The 15,656-nt window shown below is 44.3% G+C and overlaps 1 protein-coding gene across 19 annotated transcripts in view; it reads left to right on the top strand.

The window, feature by feature from the left end:
• The window catches only part of MYT1L (myelin transcription factor 1 like), a 703,503-nt gene that overhangs the window by 583,615 nt on the left and 104,232 nt on the right, over window positions 1-15,656 (top strand). For all 19 annotated transcript variants that reach the window (XM_068280353.1, XM_068280352.1, XM_068280366.1 and 16 more), the window contains one exon: window positions 13,421-13,555. In XM_068280353.1, coding sequence (XP_068136454.1) covers window positions 13,421-13,555 — 135 coding nt within the window. The remainder of the gene's footprint in view (window positions 1-13,420; window positions 13,556-15,656) is intronic.

A 15,656-nucleotide genomic window follows, 5' to 3' on the forward strand; every position in this document is an offset into this window, starting at 1 on the left:
CGGAAACGCACCGTGTATTCCCAGCATAATACAGTAATGCGATCATGAAATTGTCAGCTGATGTTTATAGCCATGGTATTTTAAACCCAGACATAACCTATTAGGAAATACCAACACACACAATACATTGATCTCAGCCCTGTCTCAACAAAGGCTACCTGACAACGTCTGTGGCTTGCTCTGCAGATGATATAGGCTGGTTGTTTAGTTTTGTCAGCTGGTCTCTTATCTGTGGGTATCTTTACTGCCAACCCATGCTCACTGCTGATAGCAGATACTCTCACCCTGCTGCTAAAGTGAAAAAAGCTGTCATGGAACTCAAATAACAAAACTTTCACGTTTTTCTCTCCTAATAACCTGACAGGACCTTTGTTACTTGACATTTTAATGACTGCTTCTGTTGCTGCAGCAGTCTAGATAGAGGCCCCTACTAATTGCAATGAACTGAAGTAGAGGATCTTATAGCCTTTGTCAAGGCTTAAAGCACATTATGGCAAACCAGGACACAAGCAAGAACAGTGTGCTGGGCTCAGCTGTTTTTCATTATCTCAGAACATCACTACAGGTGACACTTAGTGCTCCTACAACCTAAAATCCATAACCCTATCATGGCAGCCTGCACACTGAAGGAAGGCAGAGTTTAATAGCATTCCTCCAATAAACCTTAAAATAAAAGAAAGGCCATTATCTGTTGTCCCTACTTTAATTTTAAACAGCAAAAACAAGAGTTTTTCACAATTCCTGGCATGCTTATCTATAATGTCAGTCCTGTGATTAAAGTGGACCTGAACTCTTGCACTGATTTGCACTCATTTTTCCATCACAACCCAAGACAGAGACAATGCAGTGCCACCAAAATTGTAATCCCTAATGGCTAGAACTATATTGTAGCCTGGGCTCTTGAGGTTCTTGTGGATCTGCCCTCCTATGCCTGGAACAAGTCTCAGTAGAGAGATAACCTGAAATGGCTGGGATAAGCAGGGCCAGCCATACAATGATACACCCAGGGCCGTGCAGAGGGTCCTTAAGTGGGGGTGCTCAAATGTAAAAAAGAGCCCCACAATGACTCCCTCCCCCCTTGATTCTGGCTAGGGGGTATTGGTCTTCATGTGGGTGCTGAATGCAGATGTTGGGTGCCATGTGGGTTGTGGGTGTGAGTCCAGAGTGTCATGTGGGTTCTAGCTATGGTGGGTATCGAGTGTCATGCGGGTGTTGATTGCAAGTGCCATGTGAGTTCTGTGTGCATGTACTGGATGTCATGTGGATGCATATGGGTATGAATACTTGGCACTATGCCTGTACTGGGTGCTGGCTCTATGTGGGTTTTGAGGGTCACGTGGGTTTTGAATGCAGATACTTTAGATGCAGGTACTGGTTAAATGGTTGCTTGGTGCAGATAGTGGGGGCCATGTAGAGGTTGTGTGCAAGTGTGAGTATTGGGCGCAATGTTAGGCCTGGGTGCAGGTACTTGAGGTCATGTGAGTGTGAGTGCTAGGTGCCAGCTATGGGGGAAGGGGTGGATGTTGGGAGAAGTAGAGGTCATTGTGGGTGCTGCAGGAAGGGGAAGTCATTAGGGGTGCTGAGGGAGGTAGAGGTCAGTTTAGGTGCTGGAGGAGGACATTATGGGTGTTACTGGGGACAAAAAGGGTACTGCTGGGGACAGGAAGGGTGCTGCTGGGGAGGAAAAAATTGTAGGTGCTAGAGAGAGGTCAGTGTGGGTGCAGGGGGAGGCAGGATCACTGCAGTGCTAATGCTGGGGAGGGAGAGGTCAGTATGAGTCCTAGGTGGAGGGAGAGGTCCCTGTGGGTGCAAGTTTGAGGGAGAGGTCACTGTGGATGCTGGGGGAGGGAAAGGTCACTGCTGTCAGAGAGACACTATCTTACCTGTCACTGGGAGGGAGAAGGTGCCCCAAAAAATAACCATGGATGTAATAAATATAAAATGGCTTACCTCCTGGTCTCTCTCTCTGTGTTTTTCCTGTATCCGTAGGAAGTCTTGGTACTCCTCTGGACTACACACCTCCTCACTATCTTACCTGATCCCACACAGCTGTGGGGATGGTTACACTAGGGTTCTTGTATGATACCTTTTTACTCCAAAGTGTCCCAGATGGGGAGGAGCTTCCTGTGGGTGTGGGTAAGGCTTATCACAGCTAGAGGTGGAGCTTCATTTTTACAGCCAAAGGGGCCTTTTTATGGGAATTTAAAAAGGAGGGGGGTGCTTGGGCTCCCAGATCCCCCTCTGCACATGCCCATACACCAGATCCATGACTTATAGAATACCATAAACACGGCAAATGGAGACACCAAGTGGTGAATTCGGAAAAAGCTGATTAGGAAAGCTCCAATAATCCTGAAATGGTAGTTTTTTTTTTGTTTTTTTTTAAATGTCTTGTCTGGAGATCTTTATTTATTGTATTCTCTAGAACTAAGACCACCGCATGAGGCAGTGCTGGGCCAAGGTCCTCCTCTCCACTCTAGTGCCCAAGGCAGAGATGCATGGGCCTCCTATACCCATCAGACCTTGCTTGCTTCCTCTTGGGCAGCCATTATACAATGAGGGGGTATGCTTAACAACCCTAGGGAACCATGATTTTAAATGGAAAAGCAGGTGTTGAGGGGAGTAGTCAATTTACATGAAAACAATCACTAAGCCTTTGCATTCAACACTCACATCAAGCTGGAACACTAGAAGCATAAGAAAACAACTATCTTGCAAGATTATGCAGCACATTGGCTTCCAAAATGGATTGCATGCAATAGCATTCTATAATAGACCCTTACACCAGTGATGCGGTTTTCCCGTTATGCTAATGGGTCCCAACTCTACCTACAGTATACCAGTTGGCATGCAAGCGAACATTTCATGCTCATATCCTGGGATTCCTGCTGAGGTCTGTCAGGTTCAACCATTCTAGGGAACACACACATGCCAATAAATCACTCTAAGTTTGCCCTGGAGCAACAAACTGCACTACTTACACCATCCCATAGATGGGTTGTACAGAGTGACACAAGGGACAGGAGAGCTACAGTTATCAGCCAGACCACAATGGCTGTTAAAACTTACATACAGGGAAGGAGGGGCTATGCTCACCCTGCTTAGGGACCATGAGTTTAAACTGAAAAGCAGGGGGTGAGGGTAATGGTCAATTTACATACAATCATTAACCCTCTGCAATCATGATACTCACATCAAGTGAGAACACTAGAAGCATTAAAAACGACTAGGTTGCAAGATTATGCAGGTGAAGAAAAGGAGCATTAGCTACCAAGATGACCCCCGTGCAATTATTTGAGATATTGAGAGGTTTTCCCCTCCAACCCCTTCACAGCAGAGATTGCTTACAGCTTACCCACATATTCAGGCTGAGGAGCTCCTCATTCAACCCTCTGCCAGGATACACAGGATTACATAAGTGGTCGCCAGCCCTTTCAGTGGAGTAACTACAAGTCATGGAGCCCTCCAGCAAAACTTTGATCAAACAGTGATCATATCGTCTCCCTTGCCTACTCCTGGTGACCAGCACAGCTTGGGGGCCCATCTTGCATAAAACAAGTGTGGACACCATGATCTTCAAACCTATAACATGTGTAGCCACAAAAACACTTGATCTGAACGATGGACCACCTTATTGGAGGGAGTGAAGTAGTAGTTTGGGCCCCTTTAAAGCTCTGGACACACCCCCTGTGATTACATCGGCTGCTCCCTTGTAGTTGCGTCCCTGAGCCCTTTTGATGGCACCACTTGAATCACAGAGTAGGTAGCCCAGCACAAGCTATGCCAGTCTGCCCCAGTCACTCTTTCTGTTCAACATACTGGCAGTGGGGAACCAGAGTGCAGCTGGGAAGTGTAGGGCAGTACGTGTCTGCAGTGCAGTTGTTCCCAGTTATGGCTAAAGAGATTACAATATGCTGACCTCTTCTCACTACTGCACCCAAGAGTTAAGAAGCTTCAGTTGTTATTTATGCAAAAGTGCTGCTCTGAGCTCTTCAAGCCAACTTGGGTCGGCTACACTGCTGTTTTCTGAAGCACTTATTCATCAAAGAAACAGTGAGACACAGTTTCAGATGAGATAATGTTTTACTACAGGGAAGTTCAAAGGGTCATTAGCTCTGCTTTGTTTCATAGTGTAAAATACCGAGTGTGGGTTGTAAATTGCATATATGACAGAGTGATGCAATGTTTTAAAATAATTAAAAAAAAAAGTTATTTGACTGAAAATAAAAATATGAGACTCTTTTCTTTGCTACTAATGTTCTATTAACTAACCATTCTCATTATATCATACTTTTTTTTTTTTTTTGCTTCAGTGTCACTTTAACTAGCTGTTTCCTTACACTGATTACACTTCACACAGAGGCGGGACAAGGTCCTCCAGCACCCAAGGCTGAGACACCAAAGTGCCCTCCTCCATCCCTGCCACCCCAGCCGTCACACACTGATTGCTATTAGACTAAGAGGTGCCACAGCGCCCACAACCTCCCAAACACCTTAATATCTAGTTATCTGGCTTGCAGTCACTGCTATGTATCCCCTTTTCTTATTTCTTTCTGCTTCAAACACAATTAGGAATGACAGCTGAATGAATTGTGCGCCCCCTCCTACACTGCGCCCTGAGGCTGGAGCCTCTCCAGCCTATGCCTCGGCCCGGCCCTGACTTCACACATATTGCTGCTTTCCTCATTGGTGAATCTATGAACATCCCAGGCATCAGTCATCAGTTTAGATGTGTTTACAAAAGCTGTGGTGGCATCCTGATTTATAAGATCTGCATCAATAGAAGGGTAACGATGGAGGAAATGTGCCCCGATAGAGCTGTGCACGGATGGATAATGATGTAAGATAGAGACAGTGACTGCACATTAATTATCCCTTGATGGCAAGGTGGTGGCAGTGATTTGAGATGCAAGTCATGATGTCTCTTAGGTGAGGATCGATAGCAATTGCTTTCTTAAATGCAATTCACTTGTCCTTCCTTGCTGGGAGAGCAGCGCTGAGTGTAATTCAATAGTTCCAAGAATGGTAATGTCAAATGTATCATAAAAAAAGGATATGTATTCCGCTTTATGGCATTTCCTATGCTGGAAGTAGTAGAACCACAGATTATAATTATAGCCATTTCTATCCAACTGTTAGCAGGGTGGAAACGTTATCTAAAGCCAATCTATACCAAACCCTGTCAACAGAAACTGAGCCTTTAAGGAAGAAATACATAATCTCTGTTTATTATTTTAATGAAAGCTACATGTCAAAATAATCAGTAGCTCCAGAAATATGAGCAGGTGAAGTAATTGCAAATTACAACCTCTTTTATAAGTACTAGATGCTAACCCTGCCCCTCCTACGTCCCCAGTCCCCCTATTGGTCCTTTGACATGATAAAAATTTTCAGGGGCGTAACTAGAACCTGGTGGGCTCTCCAGCAAGACTGAACCAGCAGGGCCCCATGCAAAACCTTTAAACCCCCCTCCCATTTAAAATTTGCCCGACCCTCCTGCACTACCTCCTACTCCAGTGAGCAGAGCATGATAGTACTAAACATATAGGGTTTTTTTTTTTCCTTTTGGTGAATATGTTGGCGCTATATAAATAAAAAATAATAATAATAATAATAATTCTTGTAAAGGTCAAGAATACCTAGGTGAGAAGTAGGGAGAAACCGGAAACCCAATGGTGGTTAGAGGTGCCTATACTCTATCCCCTATGCCAGGGATGCCCAATAGGTCGATCGCGATCTACCGGTAGATCGTGACCGCCTTCTCGGTAGATCGTGGCCTCTCGGCCGCGTCTCGTTAAATGTTGCGGCCAGCAGCTCATCATGTTTAGCTGCCGGCGCTGGCCAATAAGGATGCAGCGGAGGAGAGGCGGTGAGGAGAGAGGGAGGAGAGAGGCGGCGTGGCCGCTACGTCATGGCTGGGGGCGGCGGCGGGCGGCAGCGGGCAGCCTGCAACGTGCGTGCTTGTAACGTGCCCGGCGCCGCCCCCAGTCATGACGTAGCGGCCGCACCACCTCTCTCCTCCCTATCTCCTCACCGCTTCTTCTCCCATGCATCCTTATTGGCCTGCCAGAGTCTCTCCTCCCCGCCTCTTCTCCCCTGCATCCTTATTGGCCAGCGACCTGCCTGCCAGTTCCAGGAGTCCACAGGACCTGGCTAACCTACGCTGCAGGTACATATACCTGGCTAACCTACACTGAGGGCCCATATACCTGGCTAACCTACACTGAGGGCCCATATACTTGGCTAACCTACACTGAGGGCTCATATACCTGGCTAACATACACTGAGGGCCAATACACCTGGCTAACCTACACTGAGGGCCCATATACCTGGCTAACCTACACTGAGGGCACATATAATTGGCTAACCTACACTGAGGGCACATATAATTGGCTAACCTACACTGAGGGCCCATATACCTGGCTAACCTACACTGAGGGCCCATATACCTGGCTAACCTACACTGAGGGCCCATATACCTGGCTAACCTACACTGAGGGCCCATATAATTGGCTAATCTACACTGAGGGTTCATATACCTGGCTAACCTATGCTGACGGCACATATACCTGACTAACCTACACTGAGGGCCCATATACTTGGCTAACCTATACTGAGGGCCCATATACCTGGCTAATCTATACTGAGGGCCCATATACCTGGCTAACCTATACTGAGGGCCCATATACGTGGCTAACCTATACTGAGGGCCAATATACCTGGCTAACCTATACTGAGGGCACGTAACCTATGCTGCAGGCACATATACCTGGCTAACCTACACAGGAGGGGGTGCTTAGCATTTGAGACGTTGGTAGATATCCTGGCCTTGGCAAATTTTAAAGTAGCTTGTGAGCTGAAAAAGTGTGGGCACCCCTGTCCTAGGTTATCAAGGCATTTTGTATTGACCTGAGAAGGCGGGCCATAACCCGTGAAATGCATTGTCAGATTGCTTTTTGAATAAAAACTTTTTTTTCCAGTTGAACTGGTGTCTATATCTTCTGGAGAGTTAAGCAATTACCTCTTTTTTTATTATATAATTTTTTATTTGCATTTAAAAATACCCTAATAGAACATACATTGGACGCCTCCATCCTACCCACTACGAGTACTTGACAGTGTAAACAACAGGTACATTTTTTGTATTTTAAGTTTTGTTTTTGCCTGGACTTTGGCTTTTAAATTGAACTGGGTAGCCATGGGGGCAGTTGGGACAAAGAGGCAAATTTGTGAAAGTCTATTATTCCCTCATCGCATCCAGCCAACTGTTTCTCCTTTGTATGCTGCTAAATTGGAATTCCAGTTACCCCTACTGCATTATATGCTCATATAGTCTACAGAAAAATAAAAATGCTGTCACCTGTATTTTGTATGTAATGTTTCACATTTCCCACAATCCTTTGCTTTGAGCTATGGCTGGTGTGTGCCATAGCACCTAAGTGTACTACCCATTCTATAGTGTGCCCCATACCACCTGAGTTTACTGCCCAATCTCTTTTTTCAAGGTTTGGTAGAAATGGGTGGAGTCTAGGTTTTTCTGAATGGTGCAAGTTTACCCACTCATGGCATGCAGTCTTTGGTTGCACAATAAGGTTTCTGGACATACACCACAGATATACCCGAAGATGAACACCTCTAGGTTTTTCTGAAACCAATCGCAAACTGTGCAGACTTTTGAAAACAAGTGCTAGAAAAACTTGAGTAGTATTTATTTCAGTTTTTTGTCTTGCCCTCAACCACTGGGACACAGCCAGCTGTTAAACTGTAAATAGTTTTTTTTAATCCCTATCCACGCTAGCCATGCTTTCTATTCTCAGCTTATCATTTCTTTGTTGCTCTTATCATCACTTCAGCAGATTTAAGTTGTTTGATTAAATAGGCATCCTTATGCTGGATACACACGTTCCCGCATGCTCGATTTCCAGCCGCGCTATTATTTCCGAGCATTTCCGAGTGCATATCGATGATTGTTAGGTCGATTTACATGCAAAGTATGCCAAATCAACCTTACGATCCATCGAAACGTGAATCGGAAATAATTGAGTCAATGCGAATTGACGGGAATCGAGCGGCGCATTGAGTGCGGGAATGCACTGTGTGTATCCAGCATTAGAGGGGAGGTTAGGTGGTTGACACCACGGGGAGGGGGTGCTTGTAAAGGGTTAGGCATTGGTAGAGGGAGGGCTAAGGGTTAGGCATCGTTAGAGGGAGGGTTAAGGGCTAGGCATTCGGTACAACAAGGGTTAAGAATTAGGCATCAGTAGAGGGATAGTTAAGAGTTAGGCATTGGTAGAGGCAGGGTTCTGAAATAAAGGGGGCACCAGTGAGGGGCACAGCAATAAAGTAAGTACTGATGGGGATACAGTACTGAAGAAGGTACTAATGAGGAGCAGGGGCGCCTCTCCCACCAGGCACTACAAGCGGTTGTCTAGGGCGATGTGAGGCGACCTCCCGCTGCTGCTACAGTGATTGTGTATTTTTTTTTTTTATTTAAGCTTCCGACTCTGCACCAAGGGCTCAACACGCTGCCTCCATGTGCTCAGCAGCAGTGCCTCCACTTCCATAGATGCCCCCTCCTCCCCAGACAATAGAGCAATCGATACTGCTCTTTTCCACCAGGCTTTTCCTCTAAAGCCAACTCCCTACATCTCAGTAGCCACACGGGTAAAGTGTTTACCTCATGTGGCCCAGCCTATAACTCTGCCCCCGCCAATCAATGCAGGAGCCAGCGGCCAGCCAACGTATGCCCCCGTGACAGTATGACACTCCCCCTGTCACTGGCTGCACAGACACTCGCGTGAACCAGCCAGGGGGCAGACACAATCACAGTGAGAGTGGACACATAAGAATGCGAAGTTTCCGTGTAGTAGCCCCGCCCTGCACAAGAGCTCAACACAGTCCCGGAGCCAGGAGGAGTGACGGTGGTTTTTGCTCCTGCTTGGGAGATGGGCTGCATGCACGGACAGAAGAGAAGGTATGCAGGCAGCCTGACAAACATGAACATATCCTGTCCTGTGTGCAGACCACTGTTTACTATTGTGATAGCAGCTGCAAGAATGTGCCCTGCTGTTTTGATTGGAGAAGTTCATGTGAAAGCGGGCTAGGCTGTAACCTGCTGTGTTTTAGTACTCTCCCCCCCCCCTCCATTCCATCTTATGCTGTCACTACCTCCCCCTCTCTGTTCCTCTGCCCCCCTCTTCCCTCTTATGCTGTCTCCCCCTTTCCCTCTGCCCCCTCTTCCATCTTATGCTGTCTCTCCCTCCCTCCCCCTCTGTTCCTCTGTCCCCCTCTTCCATCTTATGCTGTCTCTCTCCCCCCTCTTTTCTTTCCCTCTGCCCCCTCTTCCATCTTATGCTGTCTCTCCCTCCCTCCCCCTCTGTTCCTCTGTCCCCCTCTTCCATCTTATGCTGTCTCTCTCCCCCTCTCTGTTTCTCTGTCCCCCTCCTTTTCCATCTTATGCTGCCTCTCACCCTTTCTCTTTCCCTCTGCTCCCTTTTACATCTTATGCTGTCTGTTTCTCCCCCTTTTCTCTTTTCCTCTGCCCCTTTTTCCATCTTATGCTCTCCCCCCCCCCCCCAAAGGTGCCTGGTGCACCAGGCAGACCATGCGGTCGCCTGGAGCGCAGTGCGGGGAGGCGCGCGGTTGAGACGCTGGCGCATTATGATTATTTGCCGGTGAAATGCTGCTACATTATGATTGTTTTCTGAGGAGCATAGTAATAAAGAAAACACCAATGGGGCTCAGTAATATAGAGGGTACTAATGAAGGGCATGACAATAAAGGAGGCACTTATGGGGGGCACAACATTGAAGAAAGCAGTAATGAGGATGGACAATAATTAAGAGGGGCCTAATAGGGACCATTATAATGAAGTAAGTACTGACAGAAGGCGCTATAAACAAGAGGGAGTAATAGAAACAACATACTAAAACAGTAAATAAAAGAGTTAAAATCAGAACAAAGTGTTTGGATAATTACTTTGTTGACCCTTTCCAAAAGATTTTATCAATCAACCCCCCCAGCACTTACTTTTTTTTCTGTAATGTGTATGTTTGTTTATGTGTGTGTGTGTGTGTGTGGGGGGGGGGGGGGGGGGGCGTGGGTGATCGCTGGGTGCTGTACACAGTGGGTACCAGTGGTGGGTGGGGCTGGAGCCATCTTGTGCACTGTCACTCTTCCCTATTGCATATTTATTTATTTATTTATTTATTTATTTATTTGTTGTATTTATAAAGCGCCAACATATTACGCAGCGCTGGACAATAAATAGGGATACATACAATATTTAGGGGTGACATACAGCAAAATGACAATACCTGAATACAAGAAAGATCAGATCATGCAGCACAGTATGAGTACAAGGTAATGCTTAGTCAGTCACTGGCTGGAGCATAGAGATTAGGCAAGTTAGGTTCACTCAGATGCCTAGCATGGGTTCACAGTAATGGAGGTGCATGATCAGGTTGGACACAAAAGGAGGAGGACCCTGCCCAAAGGCTTACAATCTAAAGGGAGAGGTAGGGACACGAGAGGTAGGAGACCAGAGTTCAGCTGTGGGTTTAGAGCACTTGTGAGGGGTAGTAAGCCAGAGTGAAAAGGTGAGTTTTGAGGGCTTTCTTGAAGATGTTGAAGGAGGGGGCTGCCCTAATGGGTGGAGGTAGAGAGTTCCATAGTGTTGGAGCAGCTCTTGAGAAGTCCTGGAGGCGTGCATGGGACTGGGTGATGCGGGGGGCGGTTAGGCGAAGTTCATTGGAAGAGCGGAGTGAGCGGCTAGGTGTGTACCTCTGAGTAAGATTGGAAATGTAGGTTGGACAGGTTTTGTGGACAGATTTGTAGGTCAGACACAGTATCTTGAATCTGATTCTGGACTGGATAGGAAGCCAGTGGAGGGATTCAAGGAGGGGATCCGCCATGGTGGAGCGATGGGAGCAGTGGATAATTCTGGCTGCTGCATTCATGATGGACTGCAGTGGGGCTGTTCGGGTCATAGGGAGACCAGACAGCAGGGCATTGCAGTAGTCAAGGCGGGAAATTATGAGGGCATGGATGAGGAGTTTGGTAGTGGCAGAGGTCAGGAAAGGGCGAATCTTACAGATGTTACGAAGGTGGAAGTTGCAGGACTTTGTGAGGTTTTGGATGTGGGGAGTGAAGGAGAGTGCGGAGTCCAGGGTGACACCCAGACAGCGGGCTTGAGAGGTAGGGTGAATGGTAGTGTGGTTAACAGTGACATGCACATCTGGGAGGTTTATGGATGTCCGGGGTGGGAAGATCATAAATTCCGTTTTGTCTAGGTTTAGTTTCAGGAACCTAGCGGACATCCAGGAGGAGATGGCTGATAGACAGGAGGAGACCTTGTCCATGGTAGTGGTGGATATGTCAGGGGTGTGGAGGTAGATCTGGGTGTCATCTGCATACAGATGATAGTTAAAACCCATGAAGGAGATAACCTTGCCAATGGAGGATGTGTATAGGGTGAACAGTAGGGGGCCAAGGACCGAACCTTGTGGGGCTCCCACTGAGAGGTGGTTGGGGGTGGATGAGGACTCATTGAAGGCGGTCGTGAAGGAGCGGTTGGAGAGGTAGGATGAAAGCCAGGACAGGGCAAGATCGTGAATGCCCATGGAGTGGAGGGACTGGAGGAGTAGGGGATGATCTACTGTGTCAAAAGCTGCTGAAAGGTCAAGAAGGAGGAGAATAGAGTATTTACCTGCATATGAGCCATTCTCCATTCTACTACACATGCACAGGAGGGAGCGTAGCTACGAGAGACATATTAGACTAATATGTTCAGAGGAACCCAGCTCTGGGACGGCTGGGTGTAAAAGGATCAAGAACTCTCTGGCTATCCTTAGGCTTCCCACTACGGAGGTAAGTATTTCGTATTTCATATAGTTTGCGCTTCAGGTAGATTTTAACACAGCCCAATCAGTGCACTTTAATGTCTGGCACAATAAGTACTTTGAAATCATAGTAAGGTCTTTTCTGTGTAGTGCGCCAGAATATGCTTATCTTAATGGGTGGAAAAGGAGATGCTGCTGTAATTAGATGCTCTCAGTGCAGGTGGCACTGAGATTTTGGGAGGCAAATTTAGATTTAGCGAAGTCTGTGCCCCAGTAAGTAAAGGGAGTGCAGCCTGAAAGGAACTGTGAAATGTAACGCTTCTGTTTTTATTATCCACAAGACTGATGAGACCAGGCTCCCGAGCCGGCAGGGGAGCCATGCATTGTAATGAACCACTTCCCACTCACACGTCTGAATTACTGCGCTCTGTCTGAGATGAATACAGATTGTTCCAACTGCTTGCTGGTCAATGATTTCATATGAAGTCATGGAGAGGCGTTATTAATTAGAATAGTATTTCTCAAACGCCAAAGAAAGTTTCTTAAAGGACCACTATCGCAAAAATATTTAAAATTCAAAATATATGTAAACACATACAAATAAGAAGTACGTTTATTTTAAAGTAAAATGAACCATAAATGACTTTTCTCCTAAGCTGCTGTCACTTACAGTAGGTAACAGAAATCTGATGTAACTGACAAGTTTGGGGCTAGTACATCACCCCATCTCTTCATGGGGGATTCTCAGCATGGCCTTTAGTCTTTATAAAGACACACCCTGAAAAAGATCATTACAAAGATGCTGGCCAGCCTCCCTGCTCACTGCATACTATTTTGATAACTGGACAAGGCAACTGACATTTACAAAGTGCTTTCAAAAATAAAGAAAACGCTGAGTAATTCCAATGAAGAGATGGACTAGTCTAAAACCTATCGGTTCTCTAAGATTTCTACTACCTACTGTGACAGCAATTTAGGAGAAAAGTAATTTATGGCTCATTTTACTCTGAAATAAACGTACTTCTTATTTGTACGTGTTTACATATATTTTACATTTTTCCGTTATAGTGTTCCTTTAAAGTAGAACTCCAGAAAAAACAAAAACAATATATATTGCCTTTCAAATGTCACTTGTGTTATTTGAAAGGACATAAACCTTTCTCCCGGATCACTGTGGTTTTGTAAAGGCCACCATACACCACCATTATTATTATTATTTATTGGATTTAAATAGCACTACCAGGGGTGACTGACAACACAGGTAATAGGTAATAGATACAACAATACAGGTAATAACCAATAGGATACAACAACACAATACAGGTAATTATACAATGCAGATCATGCAATGGAATGGTAGTCCCAATAATACAAGTTCACATTATTCTGGGTAGAGTGCAAAATCAAGTATGATACACAAGGAGAGAGGGCCCTTCCAAAGGCTTACATTAGAAAGTTTATTCGATCAGAATTAACAATCAATAAAAACATTTAATATAAAAACACTCTATGAAAATGTAGGGCATTCTTAATCAATGTTTCAATCATTCTGAAAATCAAACATTGTTTTTTCCATCTAGATCTTTCACGAACAGAAAAGAAAGAAAGCAAATGTCCCACCCCTGGCTGTGATGGAACAGGTCACGTGACTGGTTTATATCCTCACCATCGGAGTTTATCAGGTTGCCCGCACAAAGACAGGGTACCTCCAGAAAGTAAGTGGTGGAATGTGGGAAAATTTCACCAGTGGACACACTTTTACTACAAAGGTTCAAATGGCTGTTAGGCAGCAAAAGGTTGGCCATGTGTAGGGTGGTGAATTCTCATTAATGAACAAAAGAAAATCATGTTGATCAGAAATCCATCTTCTTCCTCCTGCAGTTCCCATGCGGAGTCCATGCAGGAAGTCTGTACAGAAATTATGATACCGACTATATTTTTTTGCTTCTGAGATACTGAACCACCTACCCACAGACCCAAATCATCTCTTGTTCTCTTGTAGTCTTCATAGCCAAGTGCCATAGAGTATATCTATGTCCATCACCTTTGAAGAATTTAATTCAGATAGATGTGTACAGGTGTACTCACTGTATTAATACATATTCTGTACATATCTAAAAACCAATTCCAGAAAAAAATCTTGTAGTTTTGGATAGTTTATTATACTATTAGAACCTCATCTTGGTTTGTATTGCTGTACGGTGTCCCTATCTGTGAGAGGTTGCATCATTTTCTCTCCAGACCGAAAGTTGTAAAATCTCACTGCATTGCAGAGTCTACATACTTCATTTCCTGGCCCTGGGACTACCATGTTTTACATATAAGACTTAAAGCTACATAGAGGTCACAGGTCCAGGAAATGAGGGAAAATATCAACCAGGAAGACACAGATAACAATAATAACTCTCACACATTTCTATCCATATGATTCAGAACTATAACAAAATCATTTCTTGGAATTGTGCTTTAAGATATTCCTACACAATTAGCAGTTGTTATCATGTTTTGTACTGTTATTAACTTGCTTGATATCAAAATATTTTTCTCATGTGCCTAAGATTGTTTTATCCCAAAGCACCCAGTTTTTGTCTTACATCCAGCCGTACAAGATAAACAAAAAAAATGAATTCAGATGCTTTTTTATATAGTTTCTATGACATTTTTTATGATAACTATGCAGTGAAGTAATTAAGCATCTAATTTCCATTCCTAGTTTTAAACACGGTAACATTTTTACCTAAAAATACATTGCTTACATTTTATCAGGTATAACTATAACTACAAATAAGAAGTACATTTTTTCCAGAGTAAAATGAGCCATAAATTACTTTTCTCCTATGTTGCTGTCACTTACAGTAGCTAGTAGAAATCTGACAGAAGTGACAGGTTTTGGACTAGTCCATCTCTTCATAGGGGATTCTCAGCAAGGCTTTTATTCTTTATAAAGATATTCCCGAAAAAGGATTTAAATAATGATGCTGGCCAGCTCCCTGCTACCTACACAGTTTTTTGGCAGTTGGTCAGAGCAACTGCAATTCACTAAGTGATTTTGAAAATAAATATATCCCTGAGAATCCCCTATAAAGAGATGGGCTAGTCCAAAACCTGTTACTTCTGTCAGATTTCTACTACATACTGTAAGTGACAGCAACATAGGAGAAAAGTCATTTATGGCTCATTTTACTCTGGAACAATGTACTTCTTATTTGTATATGTTTGCACATATTTTAAATTTTACAGTTTTTCGCTGTAGTACCCCTTTAATAATCACATTTATGGCAGATGGAGTTCTTTACCATTTTTAATGGTATATAGCTGTTTTAATTCAGGAATGGTTACAAATTTTTCCATGGAAGACAGCTATACTTATTTACAGGGGGTAGGAAGCCAACAGAAAAAATATATACATCCTATAGGCTCTTGAGTTAATGATAGTAAAAATAAATAAGATAAGCACATATGCCATTCTCTTTATATGGAGGATTGGAGTTTATGGTATCATCATCTACATTGTCAACCCTTCAGCAGAACAATTACAGATGGTACCTGATGTCCAAGGGCAGCCTTGAGCCGCAGTTATAAGGTTTACCTAACTGATTTCTTTGTCTCCTCTTATTTTAAAATATTATTACTAATAAACTTTATAGAGTTCTAAAATATAGATAGGGGAGACATTGCAACAGTAAATAATGTTACACAAGGACATTACAGCATTAAACAATGATACACAAAATAGTGATGTAACAATAAGCAATGGTGCGCGGATTGCGATGTCGAAATAATTAAAACGTTTTTCTTTTAAAACAGATTTTTTGG

Source organism: Hyperolius riggenbachi, chromosome 4 (genome assembly GCF_040937935.1).
Source record: "Hyperolius riggenbachi isolate aHypRig1 chromosome 4, aHypRig1.pri, whole genome shotgun sequence".
Lineage (NCBI taxonomy): Eukaryota > Metazoa > Chordata > Amphibia > Anura > Hyperoliidae > Hyperolius > Hyperolius riggenbachi.